This window comes from Alnus glutinosa, chromosome 12, assembly GCF_958979055.1.
Source record: "Alnus glutinosa chromosome 12, dhAlnGlut1.1, whole genome shotgun sequence".
NCBI classification, from domain to species: domain Eukaryota; kingdom Viridiplantae; phylum Streptophyta; class Magnoliopsida; order Fagales; family Betulaceae; genus Alnus; species Alnus glutinosa.
Genome location: NC_084897.1, coordinates 17,730,903 through 17,755,479, shown reverse-complemented (window position 1 = coordinate 17,755,479; position 24,577 = coordinate 17,730,903). Strand labels below are relative to the sequence as shown.

Here is a 24,577-nt window from a genome sequence, read left to right as displayed (position 1 = left end):
GTCGGTGGGCGCCAGTCCGTCGTTTGGAGAGAGAGAGAGAGACAGAGAGAGACAGAGAGACAGCGAGCTGGGAGTTGGCCAAGGGATGGTGTGGGTCAGAGGGCGTCGGTCAGTGGGCACCGGTCGGTCATTCGGTCAGTGGGGGAGGGGACACTGGTCGGAGAGGGTGAGATTTGGGAAATGGGGAGAAAATTTGAAAAATGAATCTGAAATTTCGACCCACCCGCGTTTTCAACATTTATTTTTGATTTTTTTTTAATAATAATAATAAAAAAAAAAAAAGGACACGTGGGTCAAGAGTCGGACACCAGCCGAACTCTTGACGCACGTATAGCACTACTCCGTGTTGGGTCGTTGGCGTATTGTTGCTTTGGGACCTGTTGCGTTTTAAGTTTTTTACTTTTAAAAGTGATGTTGTGTTGGCGACGTGGCATGATTAAAAGCCGGCGTGTTTAAATGACATACTTGGGAGTTGGGAACCTATCTAAACTCTAGTATCTAGAACTCGTAAGTAAACAAAAAAAAAATTACTCTGTCACACATCCAAAACTTAAAAAAAAAAAAAAAAAAAAAAAAAAAAAAAAAAAAAAAAAAAACAACTAGTCAATGGAAAAAGACAAGAAGTCAACAATACTTCTATTTTTGTAAAAAAAAAAAAAAAAAAAAAACAATATTTCTATTCCTTCAAAAAAATTACCAACCAATCAAATATCTTAAATGATAAAAAATAGCTTCTTTTTTTTTTCTTTTTCTTTTTTTCCTGGTAAACGGTAAAAAGATAGAGTGAAAAATTTACCCTTTTTTTTTTCCTAATTTCTATTCATAGAATAGTTTTAGGTATGTAGTGAGATTTATGTTCTGATTTATTTTTAATTTTATTATTAAATAATAATAAATTTTCCAATTAAGTTTTACATGTAAATTGTTGTTTTAAATTTGTTGTTTATATATACTTTAATTGTATGAAATATATAATTGTAGTTACTTGAAATTATGGAGAACAACAATAATTTCATTGGGCTTTCGTGTCAAGCTAGATTTAGCAAATTTAAAATATAAAAACTCGTGGAGAATAGGCGTGACAAAATAAAGTATAAGTTACATTTATATATTTTAAGCAATAAAAAAAATTGTTAAATTATTTATTTGTTTCATTAGTAATATTTTTTTAATATTTTTAATCAAATTGTGTTCACCTTTAATTTTTAATCACCCCCCCCCCCCCCCGGTAATCTAAAATCTTGGCTCCGCCACTGATGTGGACGATTTGACGAGTTGAAGAAAAACAGAGAGGAGGAGCCTCTTCCACGACCACTGCCATGACCACACCCTACTGGATCGGAGGACCAGAATTGTTGCAATGATTTTTGGAGTAATTTCAGGTAGGGTTATGATATTGAGCCATATTGACGCTAGACTGTGAGAAATCAATGACACTATTGGCAAGTTCAAGATGTTGCTCATGAGTTAAGAGTAAACTATATAACTCATCCAAGGAAACAGGATCAAGACATGTGATGATGGAAGTAACAAGCGGATCATAGTCAAAGCCCTAGCCCTGCCAAGATGTAGGAAAAAAGTTCTGTCTCCCTAAGCTTCATTGCTGGCAGCCAGAGTTTGGGCAAGATTTTGAGTTTTTTGATAGTAGTCAGAAACTGAGAGAGCGTTCTTTTTTAGGGTGGCTAGTTGATATCTTGAGTGCATAATTTTGGCCTTTGATTGAGAGGAGAACATTTTTTCTAAAGTAAACCAGACAACCCAAGAGGTTTCATGAGAAACCACATGAGTAAGAATGGGTTCAGAAAGTGTGGATACTAACACACTGAGAATAAGTTTGTCTTGCTAATACCATGTCATATAGGCTGGATTTTCAACGAGATTGGAGGAAGAAGCATAATCTGTGATAGAGACAATCACCTTTGGTGGGCAGGGGGTGGTGCCATCTACATAACCATATAGATTATGGCCTTGAAGATAAGGAAGCGGCTGAGAACGCCATGAGGGATAGTTGTCACAAGTTAACTTAATTTGAAAATTGGGATTGATATTAGATAGAGGAACTGTGAATGCAACTGGACTATTGGGCGAACTCAAATGAGTGTTGGACTGGGTTTGGGTTTGGGTGGGCTGAGAAGATGAATTGGTGGAGGCCATGGATATAGACGATGGTCTTAATACAGTTCTGATACCATGTTAAATTATCATTTATCCTAAAAGCTTAAGCCGATAGGAAGAGATAAATTTAATCATTTAATCAATACTTTAACATTCTCCCTCACGTGTGGGCTCAAACACCCTTTTAATAAGTGAGACTCAACACATGGAATATTTAATTGAAATGGGAGGTAAACGAATGGGACAAGGCTCGAACTTAGGATTGATTATTATAATTCACCTCAATAATCTTTGGGTGTTGGCTTTCTCTTATTTATAACCACTTACAGAATATTGCCTGACGAAGGAATTAAGTAGAACATTAAATCCATTGTATACAAAGAGAGCCAAGTAACTGCAGCTTCCTTGCTATTCTTGTTGTCTAATCAGATGCACATCATCTGTCTGATAGCTGTTCATATTTCAGCAAGTGTAACGGTGGCTGGCTTTTCATCTGGCACCTTTTCATGTTCAGCAAGTGTAACGGTGGCTGGCAACTTTTCATTTGACACCTTTTCATGTTCAGCAAGTGTAACAGACGTGTCTTGCATTGATGTTTCAATAATTTCCTTATCCTGATTAAGATTCATCTACTGTTTAATTTCTTATTTACATTTCTTTGACTACATGTTTGTGTGGTTTGGGCCACTTTTCTTTAACTTCTGGATTTCTTAATCATATAAGTCTGTACAAGATTGCACTATTTTTGTTGGAGTGTTCACTTTCGTACACCATTGGTAAGTCTCTGAACAATCAGAAAAAGTATCAATTATCCAAATTACTTGTAGAAATTGATTCTAGTAAAGATAGCTCTAAATCCTAATTCCCAAGTGTTTCGATCTGCAGCAAAAACCACGTGTACCCACCAATCACATTAGGCTGGATATTCTAATATTTAGTAGCTGCAGACAATGCACAGGGTATTTTTCACGTGTTATTTATCACGCCAGTCACTAAAATATAGGCAGTCACATACGTCTATTTTTGTAAGGGAGCTATGGTGAAGTTGTAGTCACAAACAACTGTTCAAAATTGGCAGTTTTGAGAGGCCTTCATGTTTATCATTTCTTAGAAAACATGTTGCAATAATTTAGTTACAAGTACATTACAGGGTTCAGAGGAACAAAGTAAGCCATGGTGGAACAAGCCAAAAGACTTGAAAGAAAACTTTCTTTTTTTTTGCTTGGAATTCAACTCTTAATAGGAGGCCAAAGTTTGAAATCCAATACTCATCAAAATATATCTTTAATTTGTAATATATCTTCCTTAATAATCAAAATATATACTGGCACTGTAATGGCGACTCCCTTTCACTCTTACCAAATTGCATTGATAACTCCCTTACCATTTATTTAAGATATTTTTCAAAATTGAACGCCACTAACTATATACTAATCGAATTGTAAATGATATATGCTCCATCTTTGACCTAGTAAAGATGGGTAGGTTTTGAAACTACATGGCAACTGTCAAACAGGAGTGCCTGTATATTTATTTATATTATTTGTTATATTTGCAAGTCTCTTCCACAAGGCAACATGTGGTTTGAGGTCAAGAGATGCTTCCTCCATGGGTTTCTTGTGCTTATTACCCTATTCCTTGCATGGAGCTTGTTCTTCAACGGTAAGAGGAGCACCTTTCTCTCTCTAAATTTTGTATATATTGTTTGAGATGCATATATTGCTTCACATTTTGTGTTTTTTTTTTTTTTTTCCTTGTGGGTGTGTGTGTGTAAACAGTATAGAGAGGAAAGGAGAGCCTTTTCTTTGAACTGCTCTGTTAAACCTCCATTACTAGATGCAAATGGTAAGAATTAAACATGAATAGAAGAAAGACAATCAAATATTTTCACCCTGTTTTCTTTTGTGAAATACTAAATGATATGGCTTCAAAGTAACTTTGAAGCCTCAGGCCTCAATATAGATAGATAGATTCTGTCCTGACAATCCGATTAACGAATAGCAAATAATGATTTAGCCACACCATTCCATCAAGAATTTCTCTTCTTGATAAATCAGTCTAACCTCTATAACTTGATTGAATGTGTGGTGAAGTTTGTGGCACCGAAAGCGGAATAGCCTAACAACCAAAAAATATAGTGGAAAATTATGCAGTAGAATGCAAGGGTACTAGAAATTTGAAGGCTACTCTAACTAAAGTTAATTTACAGTGCCTGTTTTACTTAGCAATCAACAATGATGAACTTGACACCATCATTTATGTCATGTCTGCATCCAATTGCACTGTGTTTATGATCTTTTAACACCAGTTAGTGCCATCTTTTCTTAACTTTTTACTTGTCTGAAACTGGTTGTGGTAATTACCCTGATCAGGTGAGAAAATGGAGAAGTTAGCTCATGCAACGGCCACAGAAGAATTGTTTGGAGCTGTTACTGTAAATCAAAGGAAAGGCCGACCTTTGCTCTTAGCAAAACTAATGCAGCAACGACCATCTGAACCACCACCGCCACCTCCTCTTGTGCCCACAGGGCCCATCCCCTAATATATAGGCATCCCCTGTATTTCATGTGTTAGACATCACTTGATGTGACATAAAGTTATCAATAGCCAAATATCGAAATCAAAATAGTATTTACCCCGAATGTTAGTTCAACATCAACCATTGAATAAATGTGTTAGCAGAAGACTCATGATTCTTCTTCACATTCTAAAAGCACCATACGTACATCCTTCAAAGAAATTGAAGTTTTATTGAAAACCTACTCTACATGGTGAAGTTAGAATATTTTATTGCGGGGGACCCTATGGTGATATTGATTAGATGATATTACTAAAAATTTATTTGATGTATAATACAAATCAATTAGGGTATATAATTTTATGCTCAAGAATATAACAAGCTTAATTATGAAATCACAGTTGAGAAAAACTGCACTTACCCAAACAGAAAAATTCTCATGCTCTGGCACAACTTCAAGAGGCAAGTTGATATGCCTGGGCCTCATTTATCTCTTTTTCAGACTCCACTCCCGGAAATTGTCCAATATCATGTCCTTCAAGCGGTTGAAACTCATTATGTAAACCAATGGCAAACTCTTCAGGACGAGCTCCACCAGTTTGGAAATAATCTGCAATCTGCATGTAAAAGACCAGTCTGATGTAAACATCAATTACTTTGATGGTACATTAAACCTTGAATAAAATCAAAACCACAACTTTTACAGTCTTATGTCCATAGAAATTTTAGTTCACTTAATACTACATAAGGAAATTCGTAGTGAGTTTGGCGAATATGAACAGCAGCATCATTATCTTTTTTGAGATATGTAGTTATCTACACAAATACAAACAAAGAACTGAAATAGAATAAAATAAAATAAAAAACTGAAGTGGCACTTACGTGATTGGCAAGAGTCATTCCACTTAAGGCTGCTGACTCTAGACTTGAACCAAGTAACCAATCACCACAAATACCAGCCCTTCCATGAGGATCAAAGATGCAGGGGACACCAGGTGTATTAGTTGGAAGAGCTGCACCCCTGTAGAACTCCGGAATACAGGTCATAAATCCCAATCATTGTATCCAATTAAAAAAGAAAATCCTTTAAGCATTCATTATACGAGAACCATAATTAGGTCATATTATCAAAAAAAAAAAAAAATTTGCTCCAGTAGTCCTTTTATCAAATCGCTCCCTAAGTTTCAAAAGTTATCAATTTACTCCCAAGGTTTGAACCATTATCAAATAAATCCTTCCGTCCACCTTCCATTAAATTTTTAATGTTGTTGCCATGTAATATCCAATTAAAACATGACATGTCAAAAGAGTACAGTCAGCATGCCTATGTCATTCATTAGACTCGTTGGCATGCCACCTCATAAAATACGTAAGCCCTTATTTTTTAAATATCACATGCCAGACAATTAAAAAAATGATAGATCATCATCTTCTATGCAATTTGCTTTGCCGCTCGGTTCTACCCACTCTCCATCGGCTCTCCGTGCAGTTTAGACTCATGCCCCTGTTAAATATCTGCAACCGTTGCTACCATGGATTTGCCAATATACTTCCATTGCTTCTACAAATTGACTTCTTAAGTTGCCAATATACTTCCATTGCTTCTACAAATCGACTTCTTAAGTTCAAACTTTAAAGATTCCGAACTCCACAGAGCCCAACACAATATAGAAAATTCGTCAAATTTGTCGCTCCAAAGAGATGATGATATGATCATGTCTAGCTCTCAACATTCTCAAATGATTTCCTCCATGTCGATTCTCACTGAGCAGCTGTGGGGGAAGAGTGGCTAACAAGAAGAAGATGGTGATCTTTTTATGAATAATAATTTATTTTAGAAGAAAAGCTCACGTACAAAAAAAGTATACAAGAGAAGCAACAACCCTATTGGGATCGAAAATCTAAAAAGTTTTCAAGATCTACAAGACTAGAGGAAGAGAAATTAGGAACAGAAGATACAGCCCAATCTAAAAGAGAGCTCAAGAAGGAAGATTTTAGTTGTAGCACATAATGCACATTAGACTCGCGGTCTTCGAAAAGACGTTGATTTCTTTCTCTCCAAATGTCCACATTAGTAAAGTAGGGATGACTTTCCATATGGCCTCTTTGGATTGTCTTTGCCCTTGTGTCTTCCAACATAGAAGTAGCTCTAGAATATTGCTAGACATGACCCACGAGACTCCAAATAAGATGAGAACCAAGTGTCATATCTCGCTAGTAAACTCACAATGAATGAGAAAGTAGTTTACGATCTCCTCGCTCTTCTTGCAAAGACAACACCAACTGACAAGGGTAAGACCCTACCTCCGAAGGTTATCAATCATAAGAATTTTACCTAAAGCTACACTACAAGTGAAGAAAGCAATACGAGGTGGAGCCTTCACCTTCCAAATGATCTTCCATCGAAAAAGGGAAGACTCTCCAGACTATAAAGTATAGTAATAGTTCTTCACTTCAAACCAATGATTACGAGTTGGGGACCACAATATTTTATCGGTCTCTCTAGGGTGGGTTTTCGATGAGTATAAAAGATCAAGGAATGCAAAAAGGGACCGAAGCTCCCAATCCTGGACTAGGCTTGGCAATTTTTGACACGACCCGCGAATCCGAGACGAACACGACATGAAAAAATCGGATTTGGGTTTGTCATTATCGGGTTCGGATCATAATCGGGTCAACCCGATTATGATCCGATTATAATCGTGTTTGGCAGGTCAACCCGCTAACACGATTATAACACGATTAAAAAAAAAAAAAAATCCAAGAAACGTTGAAACGAACCCAGGAACCTAGCCGCAATGCCGCACTTTTAGTCTTTCATTTTTCATTTTCACTTTGTCTTTCTAATTCTTTCACTCGTTCAGTCTGATCGTTCACACTTCACCCGCCGTTCACGCAGCCACGCCCACGAGCCCTCGACGGCGACAACGCCTCACGGCTCTCACAGAGTCACACACAGCCACCAATGCTACCAGTAGCAGAACAGAGTGGCGGCGTGCGGCAAAGGGGGCAACCGGCGTTGTAGAATTTGGAAATGAGTTCCAGGGCCGAAGATATGGACAGATCGATTCACCGGCCAAGAAATCTATTTGGAGTCTGGACACGCCGTAGAACAGTCCCACCAGTGCTACCAGTAGCCTAAAGCTTGCTGGTATACTATTTTTATTTATATAATTTGGTTATTTGTAATTGCCTTCTAAGAATTGTGCGGTTCTGGATTCATAGATGTGACTACCTTCTCTTCTTTCTTCGGATTCTTCCTTCTTATTCTTCTTCACAACGGGTTACCCGGGTCGTGTTCGGGTAACTCGATTAATTCACGGGCCGTGTTCGGGTTTGAGTTTTCAACCCGATTAATAATCAGGTCGGATTCGTGTTGAACCCGATTATGTAATCGGGTCGGTCGGGTTGACACAAACCTGACCCGTAAACCCGAATTGCCAAGCCTATCCTAGACCACCCTTAGAAAACTTGGGTTCCAATGGACATAAGCGCTGGAAGAGTTCATGTAATCCGATACTAAAGCCTCTTTGTCCTGAGCTATAGAATGGAGTTCAGGGAATAAGGACTTGAGAGTCACTTTTCCACACTCCACATCCTGCCAGAAATGAAGGCTTTTTAATATTCCTCCAAAGAGCCACCCCATACCCATATGGCGCTCGTTTCCTTAGAACGCCAGCCCCCTCTCTAGATCCCATACTTCTCCACAATCACCTATCTCCATAAGGAATTCTCTTCTTGAGCAAATCTCCAAAGTCATTTACCCAATAAAGCTTTATTAAATAGCTTGAGCTATTAATGGAAGGTGGACAAAATGATTTATTTGATAATGATTCTAACCTTAGTAAGTAAATTTATAACTTTTAAACCTTGGGGAGCGAATCGATGAAAGGTCATACCTCAAGGAGCACTAGAGAATTTTTCTCCCCCCTCCCCCCCAAAAAAAAAAAGCATTTAGAACATAACCCATATGAAATCTCAAACACCCTACATGATTATTAACATATAAAACACTATCTTATTTTTGTCATTTTTTGAGGTCATAGTATACAAGCAACTGGCCAAAAAAAAAAAAAAAAAAAAAAAAAAAAAAAAAAAAAAGGCGTTGAAAAAAAAAAAAGACTAAAAGTTCACATTGCTACAAGCATGAAGAAAAGCAAGTATTGAAAAACTTTGATGTATTCTAAATGGAGTTGATTATGGATTTATGAGGACTTGTTTCAGTTTATATAATGTGATGGTTGCAAAAGTATAGCATAACATTAATGTCATAAAGGGAACTTCTCATCCAACAGCATTGATATCATCCTCTCCCATACTCCATTGAAATAATTGGGATCCCAATGTGCATTTTTTTTCTTCTCAAAATTACAGTTAAATTAATCATTTTTGCCTTTTCCTTTTTCTTTTTGTTATTAAGAAATGAAATAAAAAGGAAAGAAAATGGAAGATGCGGTAAAAGGAGCTGTACTGGAAAAACAGAACAAACAAGCACAAGGAGTGGCCCATCAAGTTCCCATAGTGGTATCAAGCGTGATGGCACTCCTATGAGCAAATAGGTCAGCTTCCAAACAAATGGAAAATATAACCAGTCACTAGTGATATTGCTGGGTGGTTTCTTACCATAATTGGACACGGGTATAAAATGGTTTTGTAAGTGATCCTTTTGGTAATCCTAGCGCAGCTTCAACACCCTCAAGCATGCCTGCCTTCACCTTCTCTGCTGTGACAGTTGGGATGTTCTCCTGATGACAAAAATTATCACAATAAACACTGATCAACTCAAAAATCTGAGCCGCGTATAAATAAGTAAGTGCAGAAAGAGAACGATATGTGGGGACACGCATGCAGACTTTTCTTGGGTAAGTACTCACACACAAACATAGAAAACATATGAATTTCCATGCTTCTATCATTTTACATAAATCCTTGATTTTTAAAAGTTTTAAATATTTGGTGAACACGATCACTATTTTATTACACATGGCTGAATTTATGAGCTTTCAGGTAATGTGCAGCAATAAATTAAAAGCATTAAAATATGAAGCCATTAACTGGGTTTTCTTTATTCATCTATAGCAAAACGTAAGGGTTATATATCAAACAGTTTTTTGGTCTAGGTGCCACTCTTAAAAGTCACAAGAAAAGGAAGGTTAGAGGAGGCCACAGCAAAGTGGCACAAAGCATTACAATCGTAAAGGCAATCGGAACCACCTTCCCTCTCTGTCCCTCCTCTTCCTCTAAAAGTCCCTAGTTTCTATTCTTTTATTGCTTGGTGCACCACCTTCTAATTACTCAAACAAACAGTTATAGAATTCTTCATAAGACTTACCTTCAGACGCTCTTTCGTTATCCTACAAAATCTCTTAAGAGCCTTTAACAGTCCCACCAACCCTCACCTAAAGGACAACAAAAAAAAGGAAAAAAAAAAACAAAAAACAAAAAACAAAAAACAAAAAAAAAAAAACATACAACTAGGTAACTCAGAGGGCAGAGGACGCTTCAGAAGCGAGTTAGCCCAAGGTACATATCAGAATGCAAATGAAAGGTAATGCATACCATAGGTAGTTAATAGCCCAGTAACTAATTATACACATAATTCATGATTTCCTTGTTCAACCAGGTTGATGTTGACGATATAAACTCTCTTCTACCAGTCCCCTCTACCTAGTGTATTGTTTGGTAATGCCTTAGCCAAAAACCAGAAATTTTGCAGACTTTTATCCCTATGAGTTATGTTAATGATCCAAAGCATCAAGAGTGAGTATCTGGCTGCACATAGTCAACTTAGTACTGACCTGTGGAACCTTGTTCTGCTTTCCATAAGCTGCAGTGCTAAAAAAGGTCCAACAGTGAGGGCCACTACTTTGGGAGCGCAGAAGTTTCTTGTTATTGTTTGCCATCCATGAGAGGGAATTAATCCCTTTGACAAAAGCTCCTTCAAAAGATGTACCGCCTGGGATGGGAAGAGGGTCCTCAAACGCTGCAAGGAGGGCCCATATAGAACTCAATTCAAGCCTCTAGCAACACAGACAGCATAAAGCAAGAAACAATCTGAGATAACTCAATCATGGTTAAAAGCAGGAGAATACACTAGATTGCATCTTATAATCCAAACCGAGACGTTACGGGGTATACCTTCATCTGTCTTGCAATTAGAGGTAAGCCCGACGATGCAAGCAAGCGATTTGCACACTTTCCTGTAGTTGACACAAAGTAATATTACAAAACAAACTCAAGTAACTGATCAAATAATATCAGACACAACTAATATTATTTTGGAATGTTTCATAGGATAGCATGTTTCAGACAATATAATTATTTTTGAACAATGGAGAACATCTAAAATTTCATGATACACAAGTAGTGTAGTGTAGTATACTCTCGCTGGAAAGTTATCTGGCAAGCATATTTCAGCTAGAATTGCAATGGTAACATAGAAGATGGGAAATGGTATTCAACATTCAGACATTACTACCAGACATCAAACCATGGAATTGTTTTAATAAAGACAAGCATAATCAGCAGGGGCAGAACCATGTTAATGCTTGGGAGGGCGTTAAACCCTTTCCCTTCTACCAATCAATGCTAAATCCTAGTTTCAACCCTGGCAATCGCATATCCTTCTTGCCATAGCAGAAGCCAACTCTCTCACGTATAAGTAATAATTATGATGTAATAACAACGAAAAAACAGATTCTTCATATAATGTGAACATAGTATAGTAATGGTAAAATAAACTTAACAAGTAACCATGGAGGCACTTAGTTACCATTATGTGCAATAACAATCGCATCAAACTCTCCACGAGGTTTTCCATTTTCACTCAAGTGCCACATCCCGTTAAATGGTTCAAGTTTACTTATCCAGCAAGGTCTCACCACATTAACCATACAAGCCTGCCACAAAGTGAAAAATAATCGATTAGCTATGACATGAACGAAAAATAATCGATTCACTATGACATGGGTACAGCCGAAACAACAAATGTGTATGAGCTAAGTTCATTTTATTCTGAAAAAGGAATCGTAAAATATTATAAAATTGAAAACACAGTTCCATAAACCCTAACATATTTTAACATATTCAATGCTAGAAAGGTTTTTTTATATATATATAAGTAAATTTAGTCTTATTGATATTCTATGCTAGATAGGTCAAGCTAAGTGAGTGAATTCCTATCATAATCATCATTACATATAGAAGTCCAACCGCATTCAGAGCAACTAGATTATTGTCTATGAGCAAGTAGCGTTTTTAAGTTTCCTCTATGATAATATTGATTCCCATCTATTGCAACCCTTTAGGATAATTCAATTCTTCACTATAATTCTTTCCTTTTAAAAGAAACCTAATATGATATAGAAAGGAGGATAAGAACGCAGAATGAAGGACAATAAGGCCAAATGAAGGATAATTACCCCAGACAGTAATGAGTCAGCAAGGGGGCGCATGCCATTAACACCTACATATCTTGGAGTAGAAGAAGATAGTGGAACAAACCGTCCACCAACGTCAAGATCCCCAATGACACCCTGCCACTCTTGAACCAGACCTTTCTCCAACCAGCAATTCACCAACTCAGCAAACCAAGAATCACTCACTGTAAAGAACTGAGCCGCATGGTCAAATACTAATGGGTGAGGATCAATTATTCTGGTTCCCATTCTTCCTCCCAAACCATGCATCCCCTAAAATATTAAATATTGTAAGAAACCCTGAAAACATGATCATCATCACTGAAGCACTAAACCAATGACTGTAGAATTGTCAAGCACTACATTGGGGTTTCAAAAGGAAAAGGAGAAGCAAATGAAAATGGTTCAGGTGCAGAAGAAAATGTCTATGGTGATGTAGGCAAGGGATTCGAAGGAATACAAATAACCTCTGGCCTTTTCAGATTTGGCAAGCATCTGGAGCAACTAGTGAATTACAACTCTATTGTACCACAATTCAAATTGGTCTTTGCAGCTTTAATGTTTTTTACTGCTTGTTTCCAGATGGAGAATCTACATCAAATCACCATTTTTCAGGGTAGATAGGACTTGGGTCTCTTTCTTGGGCAGGGCATCAAGGATCGTATAGTTACTTTCAATCTTTTAGTGAAGCCACCAGTAGAAAAGAAATCATAGGGCGAAAAAGATATTTCTTCAATTTTTTGACAAATGGCACTCTAATATACCCATCATAGAATATAATTCACAGTTTCCATATTGGCCTATCTCTCCACATGAATCTGATGAAGCATAAAGGAGATATGATAACATATAAAAAAATATTTTTACAGCAAAAATAGAATTGAAGAAAATAATTGATTATCAAAACATATCCAAATAGACATAATTACCAGAAAATATATATATATATATAGACACACACACACACACATATTGGCAAGAAGACAACACAAAGTATTGACCTTTAGCAAACTAGGTGAACAAATGCCTATTGCAAAAGGGTAGCTCTCAAAGCTTTCTAGCTTGACGTGATTTACAAATTACACTGAATATGAATAAAAACCCATGAATGCATAATCGTTTTTTCAGTTTGCAATAAGTTAATGTCTAAATAAACTAAAATGTAAACGTTGGTGAGAAGAATATGGAGAAAAACGCACAGAAATCCCCATGTAATTTTGAAAATGAGAACAGATAGTTCAGGTATATTCCATGTAATGGGGGTTCTAAAGGAAGGGCGAGGGTTACCTCCCCTTGCATAGGCCATTGGCCCAATGAGCTTCAAATGAGTCAAAAGAAAAGAAGGGGGAAAAGGCAACACATATCAAGAAATTTAGAAGCACGTGCGTTCATTCTCGTGTAAATTCATGAATCTGGAAAATGATCATCCACATAGCATCATATCACACTAGACATAATTTTAATACCATAAGATCCCAAATCCTACGCTTTAACCAACAAAGCTACCCGTCATATTCAGACAACATCATTGATGATTTGTGATAAGAATTCGTTCTTTGTTTACCAAACAGTAAAATTTGATAACCCAAAATTCTGTCTGCCGCATTTTGTTTCTTTTCCTACAAATTCTCAACTTTCACATACATTCTACAACCCAACCCAACAGAACCACTGTCTCTAACACACACAACACCACAAAAATACATGCACAACCACTCAAAACCCACGTCAACCAAAAAATAAATAAATAAATAAGGAAGTAACTGAGCAACCGTATCGAAAACCGTGGACCGAACCCCTCTTTTCTCCAAATGCTTGGCACATATCAGACCCGACATCCCTCCGCCGATTACGGCGACAAGCGGGTCATCGGGGACCGGCGTGGTGAACATTACTTGCTCCTGTTTGAAAGTTTTCTTGATAACTGACCTTCTGGAGGTGCCATATGATGGTTTTTTACGGTTTTTGGAGGTGGGTTTGTTGGCATTCACGGTGGCTCTTCTCTTGGGTTTGGGGCTGGATTGCCATGTTAAGGTTTTGGGGGACAAGGTGAGGTATGATGGTTTTGTGGGTTTGAGGGTTTGGAAAACGAAGGAAGAGGGAAAGGAGTGAAAGGAGGCGAGCATGGTTTTTGGAGGGACAAAAGATAACAGAGACACCATTTGAGAGGATAATAAGCTCACTGCCCACGTAGTTGGTTACAGTCTTGCACTCTTACAGTTACAGACAATAAGGGCTCCTTTGGGTATTCGAGGTTACAAACTTACAGAAAAATAAGGGCCTGTTTGTGTGCATTAATTTTTTTATATTGTATTATACTATTTTTTACCATATTTAAAATTATGAATATCGAAAAAAATATATATTTTTTGAAATTATATTTAGATAATTTAGAAAATTTGAAATAAAATTAAATAAAACTTGAATAAAATTTAAATTTTAAAAATTCACCCAAACATATTTTTTTAAAAAAAAAAAAAAAAATATATGGATTACCCAAACATTCTCTAAGAAATGGATAAAAGAAGAATTGGCACCTAGTTGCCGAACAGGATTGTGTAATGAGCCTAATAATAATGGGTATAGATTAGGGTGCAAATGTAAGAGTTCAACATGGTTTAAGTGTAATTTTAAGTATGTATATAAGTTTAGGGGAATGATACATGCACTACAAGTGCACAACTCCAAGGCACATTGAGGTGGGGTCTACATATTGGACTCCACCTCAATGTGCCTTTGAGTTGTGTACTTCACTTATTGTAATTCTAGCATTTCCCATAAGTTTATAGACACATTTTCCTTATAAGCCAGTTTTCAATTGTGAAATCTACCTAAAGTTTATATCATTTTGAATTTTGATTATTATCTCTGGTTATATCAATCATTCCCCACAACCCGATTACTAATAACCCATTTGATTGAGTAATGTAATACATCACCCCTCCCCAATCCTCCAAAGTTTATGTGGTGTGGTCTCTCGTAATATTTGGTGCATGGAGATTTGTTTTTTAGTTGAAAAGACCACGCCACATCGGTTTTGGTGGGAGAGAGGAGGGTGATGAATAGAATTACTCTTAAAATAAATATTTTGTTTCTTCAACCACTTTTGTCCTTCCCAATCTTGTTCGGTACCCATGGCTAGCCACCCCCGTGCTATCGCCCGACCTCACTTGGATGAGAATGAGTGCAATACCACACAATGGCTCACATAAGAGGGTATTCGAGTTCATATGTTCGAGTAGGTGTTTGACTTTTTGAGTAGTAGCTCAAATTCCCTGCCCAAACAAGTAGGGTTCAGGTGTCTGCTCACATGAGTTGTATTGCAACTCATTGCACCCGACCTAAACAATCATTCCAAGTGGGGAATTTTAAGAATAATAACCCCTCCAATACCTGGTTTCAATCTGCATTCAGGTAAGAGTCGGACCCATATGGGATTCGCTTAGCCAAAAAGTATAAATAAAATTGGGAAGAATAATAGCAAAAGGCTTGGGCTGGGGCCTGGGTGTTCATCATATGCATCATCAACATTAAAAAAAGGCTCTATGCTCATCAGTTTTATATTAGAGACCTTTCAAAGAGAACCCTTCATAAAAAGGATGGTCCACGCTCATCCTGCTAAAACCAGAATATGTATCATTAAGATTTAAAATTGCAGGAGTCCATAACAGCAAGATCAATCACAACCGACAAAATCATCACATGACCATAAAAAGTAATATAATACAAGTACAACTTCAACTTCAGCTTCAGCTTCCCCACGTTATCTCACCGAAAGGAATACATAAGATTGAAACAACCCATTTGGTCAACATAATAATGGATGATGACTCTTTTTATATCACAAGATATGTACCAATATAGCTTACAAAACATATACAATTTCACATTAACAGCAAGCCACTTAAACAAGTCATTCCTGAAGAAAAGAAAACAGGCAGTTCCTTTTCAGAACAACCACCAAAGGAAAATGAAGAATCTCTCAGCACTTAAAAAAGTTAGACAAAAAGGAAAGACTCGAGTTTGTTAATGAACAGCAATGTCTCCATTAGTCTGCTCGTTGATCTTAGGAAGAGCTGTTTCCCTTGTCTCCTCCTTTTCCAGCTTTGGTTGGTCTCTGACTTTGCAAGTGCCATTAATGTTAGATTCACTGATCTGGCCCTTTCTTTTCGGAGTGCTCATGGTAGCAGGCTCCTCTTTGAAACTACCAAGGCTGTGGCGGTGCACCCGACTGCAAAGTGCCTCCTGAGATGAGTTGGTTGCATCACCATAACTCCTTCTCCGGCTTAGTTTTGGTGACTTTGGCCGAGTCAATGGCAACTGGCATTAAATAAGCAAGTGTTAAGATTTTATTTTTCCATATAAAAGCAGCAGGTAAAATGTAAGTCAAGTGCCTGTTTCCCAGAATATATACAAGAAGGAAGCACCAATATATGAGTATCACATATATACAAGGCAAAAAGTTTAGAGGACTTCAGCATAAGGTTTATAATGTTCTTTTTTTGTGTGTGTGTGTGTGTTTTTGTAAGTAATTTACAATGCAAAAAGACAGGAGTTTGCCTGAAAGTGTCTTAAGCCCCAAATTTTTTGCAAATCATAGTAAAAATACATGCTAGTTCAGCGGGAAGTATATTGCTCTACTAAACTCGGACTAGGATTACCCCAAATCGCATAGGTAAATCCTAGTCCTTCAATACAGAATAAAATGCATTCTGATTCAGTTTTATGGAGTCCCATGATATCCAGTCTCCATATTCACTTGAACTTCTGCTAAACGCTGAAAATTTAGAAATCTTTTGCCATGTTCGTATACATCCTGGAGCTTAAAGGACTTGTAAGGAACTAAGGAAAGAATATCCAGTGAGAGTACCTTCTTGAGTTCAACCTTTGGTGGAGGGCCCTCATAGTAGAAACTGGGTACTGGTTTGGCCTTGATCACCAGGTTCTTTCTAAGTTGCTTGATGGCTGCTTCTTGCTCTTCCTAGAAATATTAAAATAGATTGTTCAAAGAAAGTATGGTTATTTCAAGAACACCTCTTCATACGTGCAGCAAGAAGAAAATGCAGGAACGAAAATAACAATATGCAGCCATACAAACATGCAAAACGGTACATGAAAGATACTAATGAAAGAGATGTACCCTGGTCCTTGCCTCACAAGCACTTTTCTCTGCCTCCAGAGCTTGGTTTTTCTCCTCTAACTTTGAGTAAAACTAAATAAAGGGAATGATAACAAAGATAAATGACATATTGGATGTGATACAAATCCACAGTTGACAAAGGATATCACAGAGTATATATATATATATCAGAATAACTAGTTTAATTAAGGAAATACCTCCTTCCTTCTTTCTGCACGTTTAACGCTTCTAAATGTTGGAGCTGTTCCAATAGTTACCTTAGATTTAACTGTTCGCACAGATGCACCAGTACTAAGTACGGTCAAGGATAATCCAATCACAAAATGGAATCTACACCATCTATATAATTGAAAATGCACTCAGATGTGAACTGTTTACAGTCAAACAAAGGATATGAGGAAGCGACAGAACAACTATCTTCTTCATCATGATGCTTCCCAATATCAGGTTGCAAGGGCTTCCTCAGCGACAGAGGTGAGTTTGGCTGAAAACAAATGGCAAAATTTTCAAAAATTAGTTCCATCTCTAACTCTGCAATTGCAATACACTGAGTCACTGACCTTACCAAAAAAAAATTAAATTATCATTCTAGTCTCTAGCCGCATATCATACTACACAAGCAGGTAACACAGTAATACTGCTACCTCCTATTATAACCTCAAAACTCAAAGCACATTGCGGATGCATTCAAATTGACAAAATAATATAAGTTCGATTCAGAGTTGTTACCTAGGCACGGTAGGGAAGTATAGTCTTTTTTTAAAGCAAAAAAAAAAAAAAGAAGGTAAGCATTCTACTTGATCAAATTCAAATTAAACTAAGTATGGGAAGTTAAAAACACGAATGCCAGCCCGAACCAAGAGCCTAAATCATTTTTCCTTTTTTTGTTAGTTGGACATGGTCATGAATTAGGTTGGACACCTCAGCACAAGCCCTAGCTTATGGGCCAATCTAACAACCCATATAAAAAAATTTGAAATGGTCACCGGTGTAAATGGGTGGAAAGTGGAAATAAAGTCTACATTGAAATGAAAAGACAAGAAAATTTCACTCATTGTTGTTAACGTACGATGCTTAATTTGGCAGGAAAAGAGAATCTGTATTACAGAGAACAAATTGAAAAAAAAAATAACAAATTGTTAAGAGCGTTTCTTCTAAACACTTTGACCTTTTCCTATCCAGATCACCTACTGCACATTGTAAATGTCACCAGCTAAATTAGTTTACGGCACTACATGTCAGGTCTGGAGTCTTAAACTTCACTTGTCTATGTTTGAATTTGTCAGCTACAACCCAACCCCAATAATTTGGTTTAGGCCAAATCAATGGATTTGATTCCCATAGCAGTCAATGAGTCAGAATGCGCCATCCCAACTCTGAGAAGGTATAGCATGGTATTATGGTAATAATATCACGTAATACTGTCGAGGATTTTAATTACCTGTGAGTTCTTTGTTGCTTGAGGGGAGTGCATATTGTTAGCTTTGGGTGAATAGCTCACACCATTAGCAGCGCTTTCAGCCCCAACAGGATGTGTGCATGGACCACGCTTTTCAGTTGCCAGAGAAAACGGCTGTGGAACAGTGTAGGTGCGCACATTCCCAACAGCAGCAGATTTTGATGCAAGCGGACTTGACTTCTTATTGTCACTTGACCTATGAGCCCCAGGCTTCTCAGCTTTCCCCTCAAGCAAACCAGCACCAAGATTTGTGCTTTTAACACCTAAAACTTCTTGTTTCTCAAGACATTGCTCAACAACTGAGTTTTCCTCAGTACATACCTTCACATCATAGTCCTTTGCTTCGATGCTGTCTTCTGAAATTTCAGGAGCAACACGAACTTTATCAGAAGAAACTCCATTCGAAACAAGTACAACACCACTTGGCTTCTTTTCCATGTGCAGATCTGTAAGTTCTCTCCCCATTACACTGCATAAAAAGTTTTAGCTGAGCATCACTATGCTTCAGGAAAGTGACAATATTGTCATCAAGAAAAGCATAACAACTCCTTTATATGCTAAGGGGAGAAAACAAAAGAAAGCCCCACAAAATAATAAAAGCAGTTCTGCTCATCTATAGTTTCCATATATGAACAGAACACTATCTTTCAATTGACAAAATAAAAACTGCCCAACATTTTAGGTTTGAAAAGGAACCCTAAACACTTATAGGAATCTTTCCTTTTCCACATCAGAACACGCAATATCCCACTTTATTTAGATTGGTTATTGAAGGACTCTCCAACTCTTGCACAATAGCATATGATTTCTGTAAGTGTCTAAGAACTCAATAGGAGCATGTGACACTAAAGTTACAACGGGGAAAGGAAATTGAATTTTTACCAAGAAACATGTGGCGCTAAAAAAAAAAAAAAAAAAAGCAATTCAAATTATGAAGAGGAAAATTCACTGAAATTAACAACCATAAATTACTAGAAGAGCTAACATTTCAAAAATAGTTTCATTGGGGCACGGAAAGCTCCTGAGTTAAAAAAAAAAAAAAAAAAAAAAAAAAAAAAAAAAAAAGAAGGTAATTTAGTACTCTGACGAAGATGTTACATGCTTCTTTTTATATGTCAGTTGATTCCATGTACCTAGCAAAAGCAAAAATCGGGAAGCAACTGAAGGATCACAGAAATAATATGCAAATCTATGTCTTAAGGCAAAACCTAATTGTCACACAGATCTGAAAGGGGGAATCCCATTGCAGCTTCGACATAGAACTTTTTCTGCATGCATAATGAACAAAAAGTTGTGTGAAGGAATTCTTAGATTTTCTTTTTGAGTTTTAAACTCCACCTTATTCTTTTCACTTTGTTTCAACATCAGCAAAGGAAAAGATAACAGGGATACTCCAAAGTACAATTCACAGGAAGAAACCATAGAATCGTCTGGCAGCTCCCAAGGAAATTTCCAAATAAAAACAAAAAAAAAAAAAATTAACTGTAAGTTTCAATAGAGAAAGACAAAGAAAGATTACCAAAAAAAAATATAAAAAGAATATAAAAACATCTACAAGCGTAATCATGTTAATTGGTACATGTGATATGAAGGGAAAAAAGAAACTTATTTCCCAACGAAGCTGATGTCTTAAGCCAAATCCACACCCCCCCCCCCCCCCCCCCCCCCCAACAAAATATATATATATATATATATATGGGAGAGAGAGGGTGGCTTCAGTTTGCAGAGAAAACTCAATGAAAAATTTCGTAGAGCACCCAAATATTGAAGACACTGAATGACCCAACAAATTCAAGCAAAACCCACAAAACACCACCAATTGCGTACAAAGCATTACAAAAAATTTCGTTTCTCAGACTAGCAGGGAAAATTATAAATAAAAATTAAAAAAAAAAAAAAAAAAAAAAAAAAAAAAAAAACCTATAATTTTAGACAGCTGCAAGACTCAAAAAAACAACAAACAAAAAACAAAAACAAAAGCTTTCATTTCTCACCTAAAGATTGCAATCTGAGCATACAGTCAGAAAAACATAAAATAAAACGAAAAAAGTTGAGGAACACAAAAAACCCAAAGATAATATGCATGAGAGAGAGAGAGGTCCTCAGAGCTCAGCATCAAGCAGCTGAATTGAGAGCGACCAGCGTAAGAGATCAAGAACACCGACATTGCAAAAAAAGAAAAATACAAAGAAAACAAAGAGACGTGGAGATCAAACAAACGAAACGCACCCCAAACTACCAAGAAACTTGAGAAAGATTTGCTTACAGTTTGTGGTCCGATCTGACAAGATCTTCTTCTTCAACACCCTCTCTCTCTCTCTCTCTCTCTCAGAGAGAAATAAACAAAGACAAAGAATAGTTGATTTTCCTTGACTATAGCTGAGACTGCTCAAAACAGGCGTTTTCTGTGTTCCCATTGTTGGTTACTTGCTTATATATATATCAAGCGGTTATTTTTGTTTTAACTTTTAACCCCCCCTCCCTTTCCGGAGTGATTTGGATAAGATAGGGATGTAAATTCGTCTTGTGGAGTTGAGGTTGTTTTGAAATATATGAATATAAAATTAATAATTTAAATTTAACATAATTAATTAAACGGCTCAAAATTATTAATCTTAACTAATTAATTTTGTGTTTACAGTCAGTCTTATATTCTGTTTGTTTCAACGTAAAATAGTTTCTGAAAAATGATTTCAGTATTTTCCGGTGTTTGATGGGGCGAAAATAATAGTCAACCGGAAAATAATTTATGTTTCACAAAAAATGCTTAGTAAATTTCAGAAAATGATTTACGTTTTTTAAATCATTTTTTCCGGACGGTAGATGCAGTAGATCCTCTTTTAAACGACTCAGTCGACCTTCACACTCAAGCAATCAACCATCGCCGGATTCCAACAAGCCAGATTCTTACACTGATCAAAATCCTGTCGGTGCCAAAATCTAAAAATTTCAGTTGGATTTCAGCAATACTGTGCCAGATTCCGACCAAATTGGTCGAAATCTGGCTAAAATGGTCGAATGGCGAGGATCACACCAAAACAGCCGGATTCAAAATCCAGCACAAATGGCCAAATTCTAGCTACTTTAAAAATAATTTTTCAAAATAATACCAATTTGTAAAATATATTATTAGTGTTAGTCGATGTGTATATCTTAGTTAAACATAATTTTTTTAGTTTTTTTTTAAATTATTTTACATTAATATTTTTATGTTGTGAATAAAAATTGATTTTTATAAGTTAATATGATTGAATAAAAATATAAAAAATATTTGTGATTTTTCGTACGCGCCAAACACCGATAAATATTTTCAACGGAAAATATTTTCTTGAAAAATGACTTCCAAAAAAATATTTTACAACTAAAACAATTTTACGTCGAAACAAACAGAACATTAATGTCGTACTTCGGATTCGAATCATAGTTCAACTATAATCTTATCCATTTAATTAAATACATCAAATCCCTCCACCCTAACCAATTAATTTTATATTAAATTTGTGGCGAGTTTACAATCGTGTCAAAAATTACCTACTTAACCTTGGATGAGATTGGATGTTTGACACTCGATAGCGTTTGGTAACAAATTTGTGCAAGTTTAGAAAGAAAGAAAAAAATATTTTGGGGTTAGTTTGGATTTGGAATTAACTACCAACTAGTAGTTGCTACTAATTACTAATTAAAGCAACTGATTTAGTCAACTCTTTAGCAAATTACATTTGGATGACGCTGGCCAAGACATAATTTGTTCAACCAACTTTGATATGATATACACTAATGTTTAAATTCAGTTTTTGATGAAATTGAATTAAATTAAATCACTTAATTTCCAAGTGTGTGAATAATGAATAATAATAATTAGGCATGGCAGGGGGCAGAAAGTCAACTGGATTTGTTTACGTTTCAATTCAATTAACATGTTATATATTGACAGAAACTTTAAGGATATATTTATTAATTTTCAAATAAATAGGGTATATAATTAACATTTTAAATTGAGTATTATGTTAAATTTTATATTAATTTATTTCTGATTTCAATTAATTAATCATAAAAAGGAGATTTGTGGAATTCGAATTTCTGAATTTTTTTTGTTTTAGGATAATAATTTTTTTTTTTTTTAAACAAAAAAAATAAATTGATTAGCCCAAAAAATAAACAACCAATGAAGTAATGATAAGAAGATTGGTACATTCGCAGTGGCCGTTGGCCCTGACAAGCGGGTCGTCAATCACGGCAAGATTTACATTTCGAGTAATAAATGATGGTTTGAACGGCGTCAAGTGACGGCACGAATTGAAAGACTTTTCCTCCGTCCAAATGTTTTTGTCCTATTCAGACGTGTCACCTCATCTTCTTTCAAGGCCTATTTGTCGGAGATTCCTCAAAAGTGACGATTGAGTTTGAGTTTACGACGTTGCCCCTCCCACGTGTACGTTCTCTCTCTCTCTTTTTGGTAGGGAAAATGGCCCCCCTTTTCTTTTCTTTTCTTTTAAAAAAAATAAAGTAAAATAAAAAAAAATAAAAAGAATAAAAAAAAAGAAAAAAGAAATGGTCCAGGTTTCCACCGAAGAGATTTGAAAAGAGGGCTAAATTTATAACTTGAAAGAATATGAGTGTAGGATTTCACTCCACGTATTAGGCATAACAATTTTTGTGTCGGGTTTATAGGCCGTATTAAACATTTTTTGTGATGCTTGTATATTCAATTTAGAGTCATACATATTATCAACATTTAATTATAAATCGAATGATTATTTGGGATTGAGTAATTCTAAACGGCATCTCCCTATTCCCTTTCCGTCCTCTAATCTATGCAGCGTGGTGGTTATTTACGCTAATTGATGAGAGATAAATCTAACTTGATAACGTTGTAATACAAGTTGTAGTATCTAACATTTCTCTACAAATGCATATGATGTAAATAAACATTCATCATTAATTGAAAATGTTTATTTGTACCATCGGCATTTCGATTAAGAGAACGTCGGTCGAACCACCAACAGTCCACTTGGCCATATAAGAAGCAAGCACTTATAGTCCAAAAAATATGAACACGTTTGATAAAGATTTTGAAAAGCCTATGTTGTTTTTATTTGAAAAAAAATGTTTTGATGTGATATAAGAGTGCGTTTGGTATTGCGATTTTGCATAAAATAAAATTTAAAAAAAAAAATGTATCATTTGGCAGCACATTTTTAAACAAATTGCGATTAGAAAATTTAGAAAAATATGTTTTCAATCGCAAGCAATATTGGAATGCGTTTTAAAAAATACACGATTTTAAATGTTAAACTGCAATTTTACTAATTGCTTAATTACGTTTTTAAAAATTACATTTTCAAATCGCAAACTCGAATGAATCTTAATGTTCTAACAAGAATGCATGGTGTTTATATTTCAACCCATCTATCACCTAAATTTAGAAAAACAACCAATTTGTTAAACCCGTAATATTCAATAGCCAAGCAATAAATATAGGAGCTCAAGAGGACGTTAAGGAGATGAGAGGCAATAAATATAGGAGCTTTAGAGGAATTTAAGGAGAGAGAGAGAGAGAGAGTGTTGCATTGTTAATAATTGTACATTCTTGATAGTGAATAAGTCACACCATATATATACTTTTTTTTAATACTGATCAATGGAAGAGTGTAAGTCACAATATTAATGTGAAATTTATAATTGCAATCTTGTACAACTCACATTGTACTTGTGAAAAAAGGAAAGTCCACCGGCTTGTGCATTATATGCACCCTAGTTCAAGATATTTACTTGTTTGATTCGAATTTTCAGCAATTTTTTTATTCAAACGGTTGACAATTTTGAAACTGTCTAACCACGTATTTGAACAAGTAAATTCTATATAAATTCTTTTATACTTGCTGTCGGAATTACTATCAATTTCAAATGATCTTTATAGGTATCGA

At 36.0% G+C, this 24,577-nt stretch overlaps 2 protein-coding genes across 4 annotated transcripts; both read right to left on the bottom strand.

The window, feature by feature from the left end:
• Positions 1-4,105: 4,105 nt before the first annotated feature.
• LOC133883078 (uncharacterized) lies at positions 4,106-14,318 on the bottom strand. Of its 2 annotated transcripts, XM_062322277.1 has the most exons (9): positions 13,824-14,316; positions 12,055-12,324; positions 11,406-11,532; positions 10,772-10,833; positions 10,432-10,653; positions 9,257-9,378; positions 5,516-5,654; positions 5,055-5,250; positions 4,106-4,671 (listed from the first exon to the last, which is right to left on the bottom strand). In XM_062322277.1, exons 1-8 carry the CDS (start codon positions 14,211-14,213, stop codon positions 5,089-5,091), a joined length of 1,494 nt encoding a protein of 497 aa, XP_062178261.1. In that variant the 5' UTR covers positions 14,214-14,316; the 3' UTR covers positions 4,106-4,671; positions 5,055-5,088. The 2 variants fall into 2 exon arrangements, with proteins under 2 accessions (XP_062178261.1, XP_062178262.1); XM_062322278.1 differs by lacking the exon at positions 12,055-12,324 and having other exon boundaries at positions 13,824-14,318.
• Positions 14,319-15,841: 1,523 nt separating this feature from the next.
• LOC133852024 (protein WVD2-like 2) lies at positions 15,842-21,060 on the bottom strand. Of its 2 annotated transcripts, none has more exons than XM_062288687.1 (7): positions 20,917-21,060; positions 18,633-19,119; positions 17,588-17,675; positions 17,389-17,480; positions 17,192-17,263; positions 16,922-17,032; positions 15,842-16,371 (listed from the first exon to the last, which is right to left on the bottom strand). In XM_062288687.1, the coding sequence occupies exons 2-7, from the start codon at positions 19,113-19,115 to the stop codon at positions 16,078-16,080; spliced, it is 1,140 nt and encodes a 379-aa protein (XP_062144671.1). In that variant the 5' UTR covers positions 19,116-19,119; positions 20,917-21,060; the 3' UTR covers positions 15,842-16,077. The 2 variants fall into 2 exon arrangements, with proteins under 2 accessions (XP_062144671.1, XP_062144672.1); XM_062288688.1 differs by having other exon boundaries at positions 20,880-21,056.
• Positions 21,061-24,577: the final 3,517 nt, after the last annotated feature.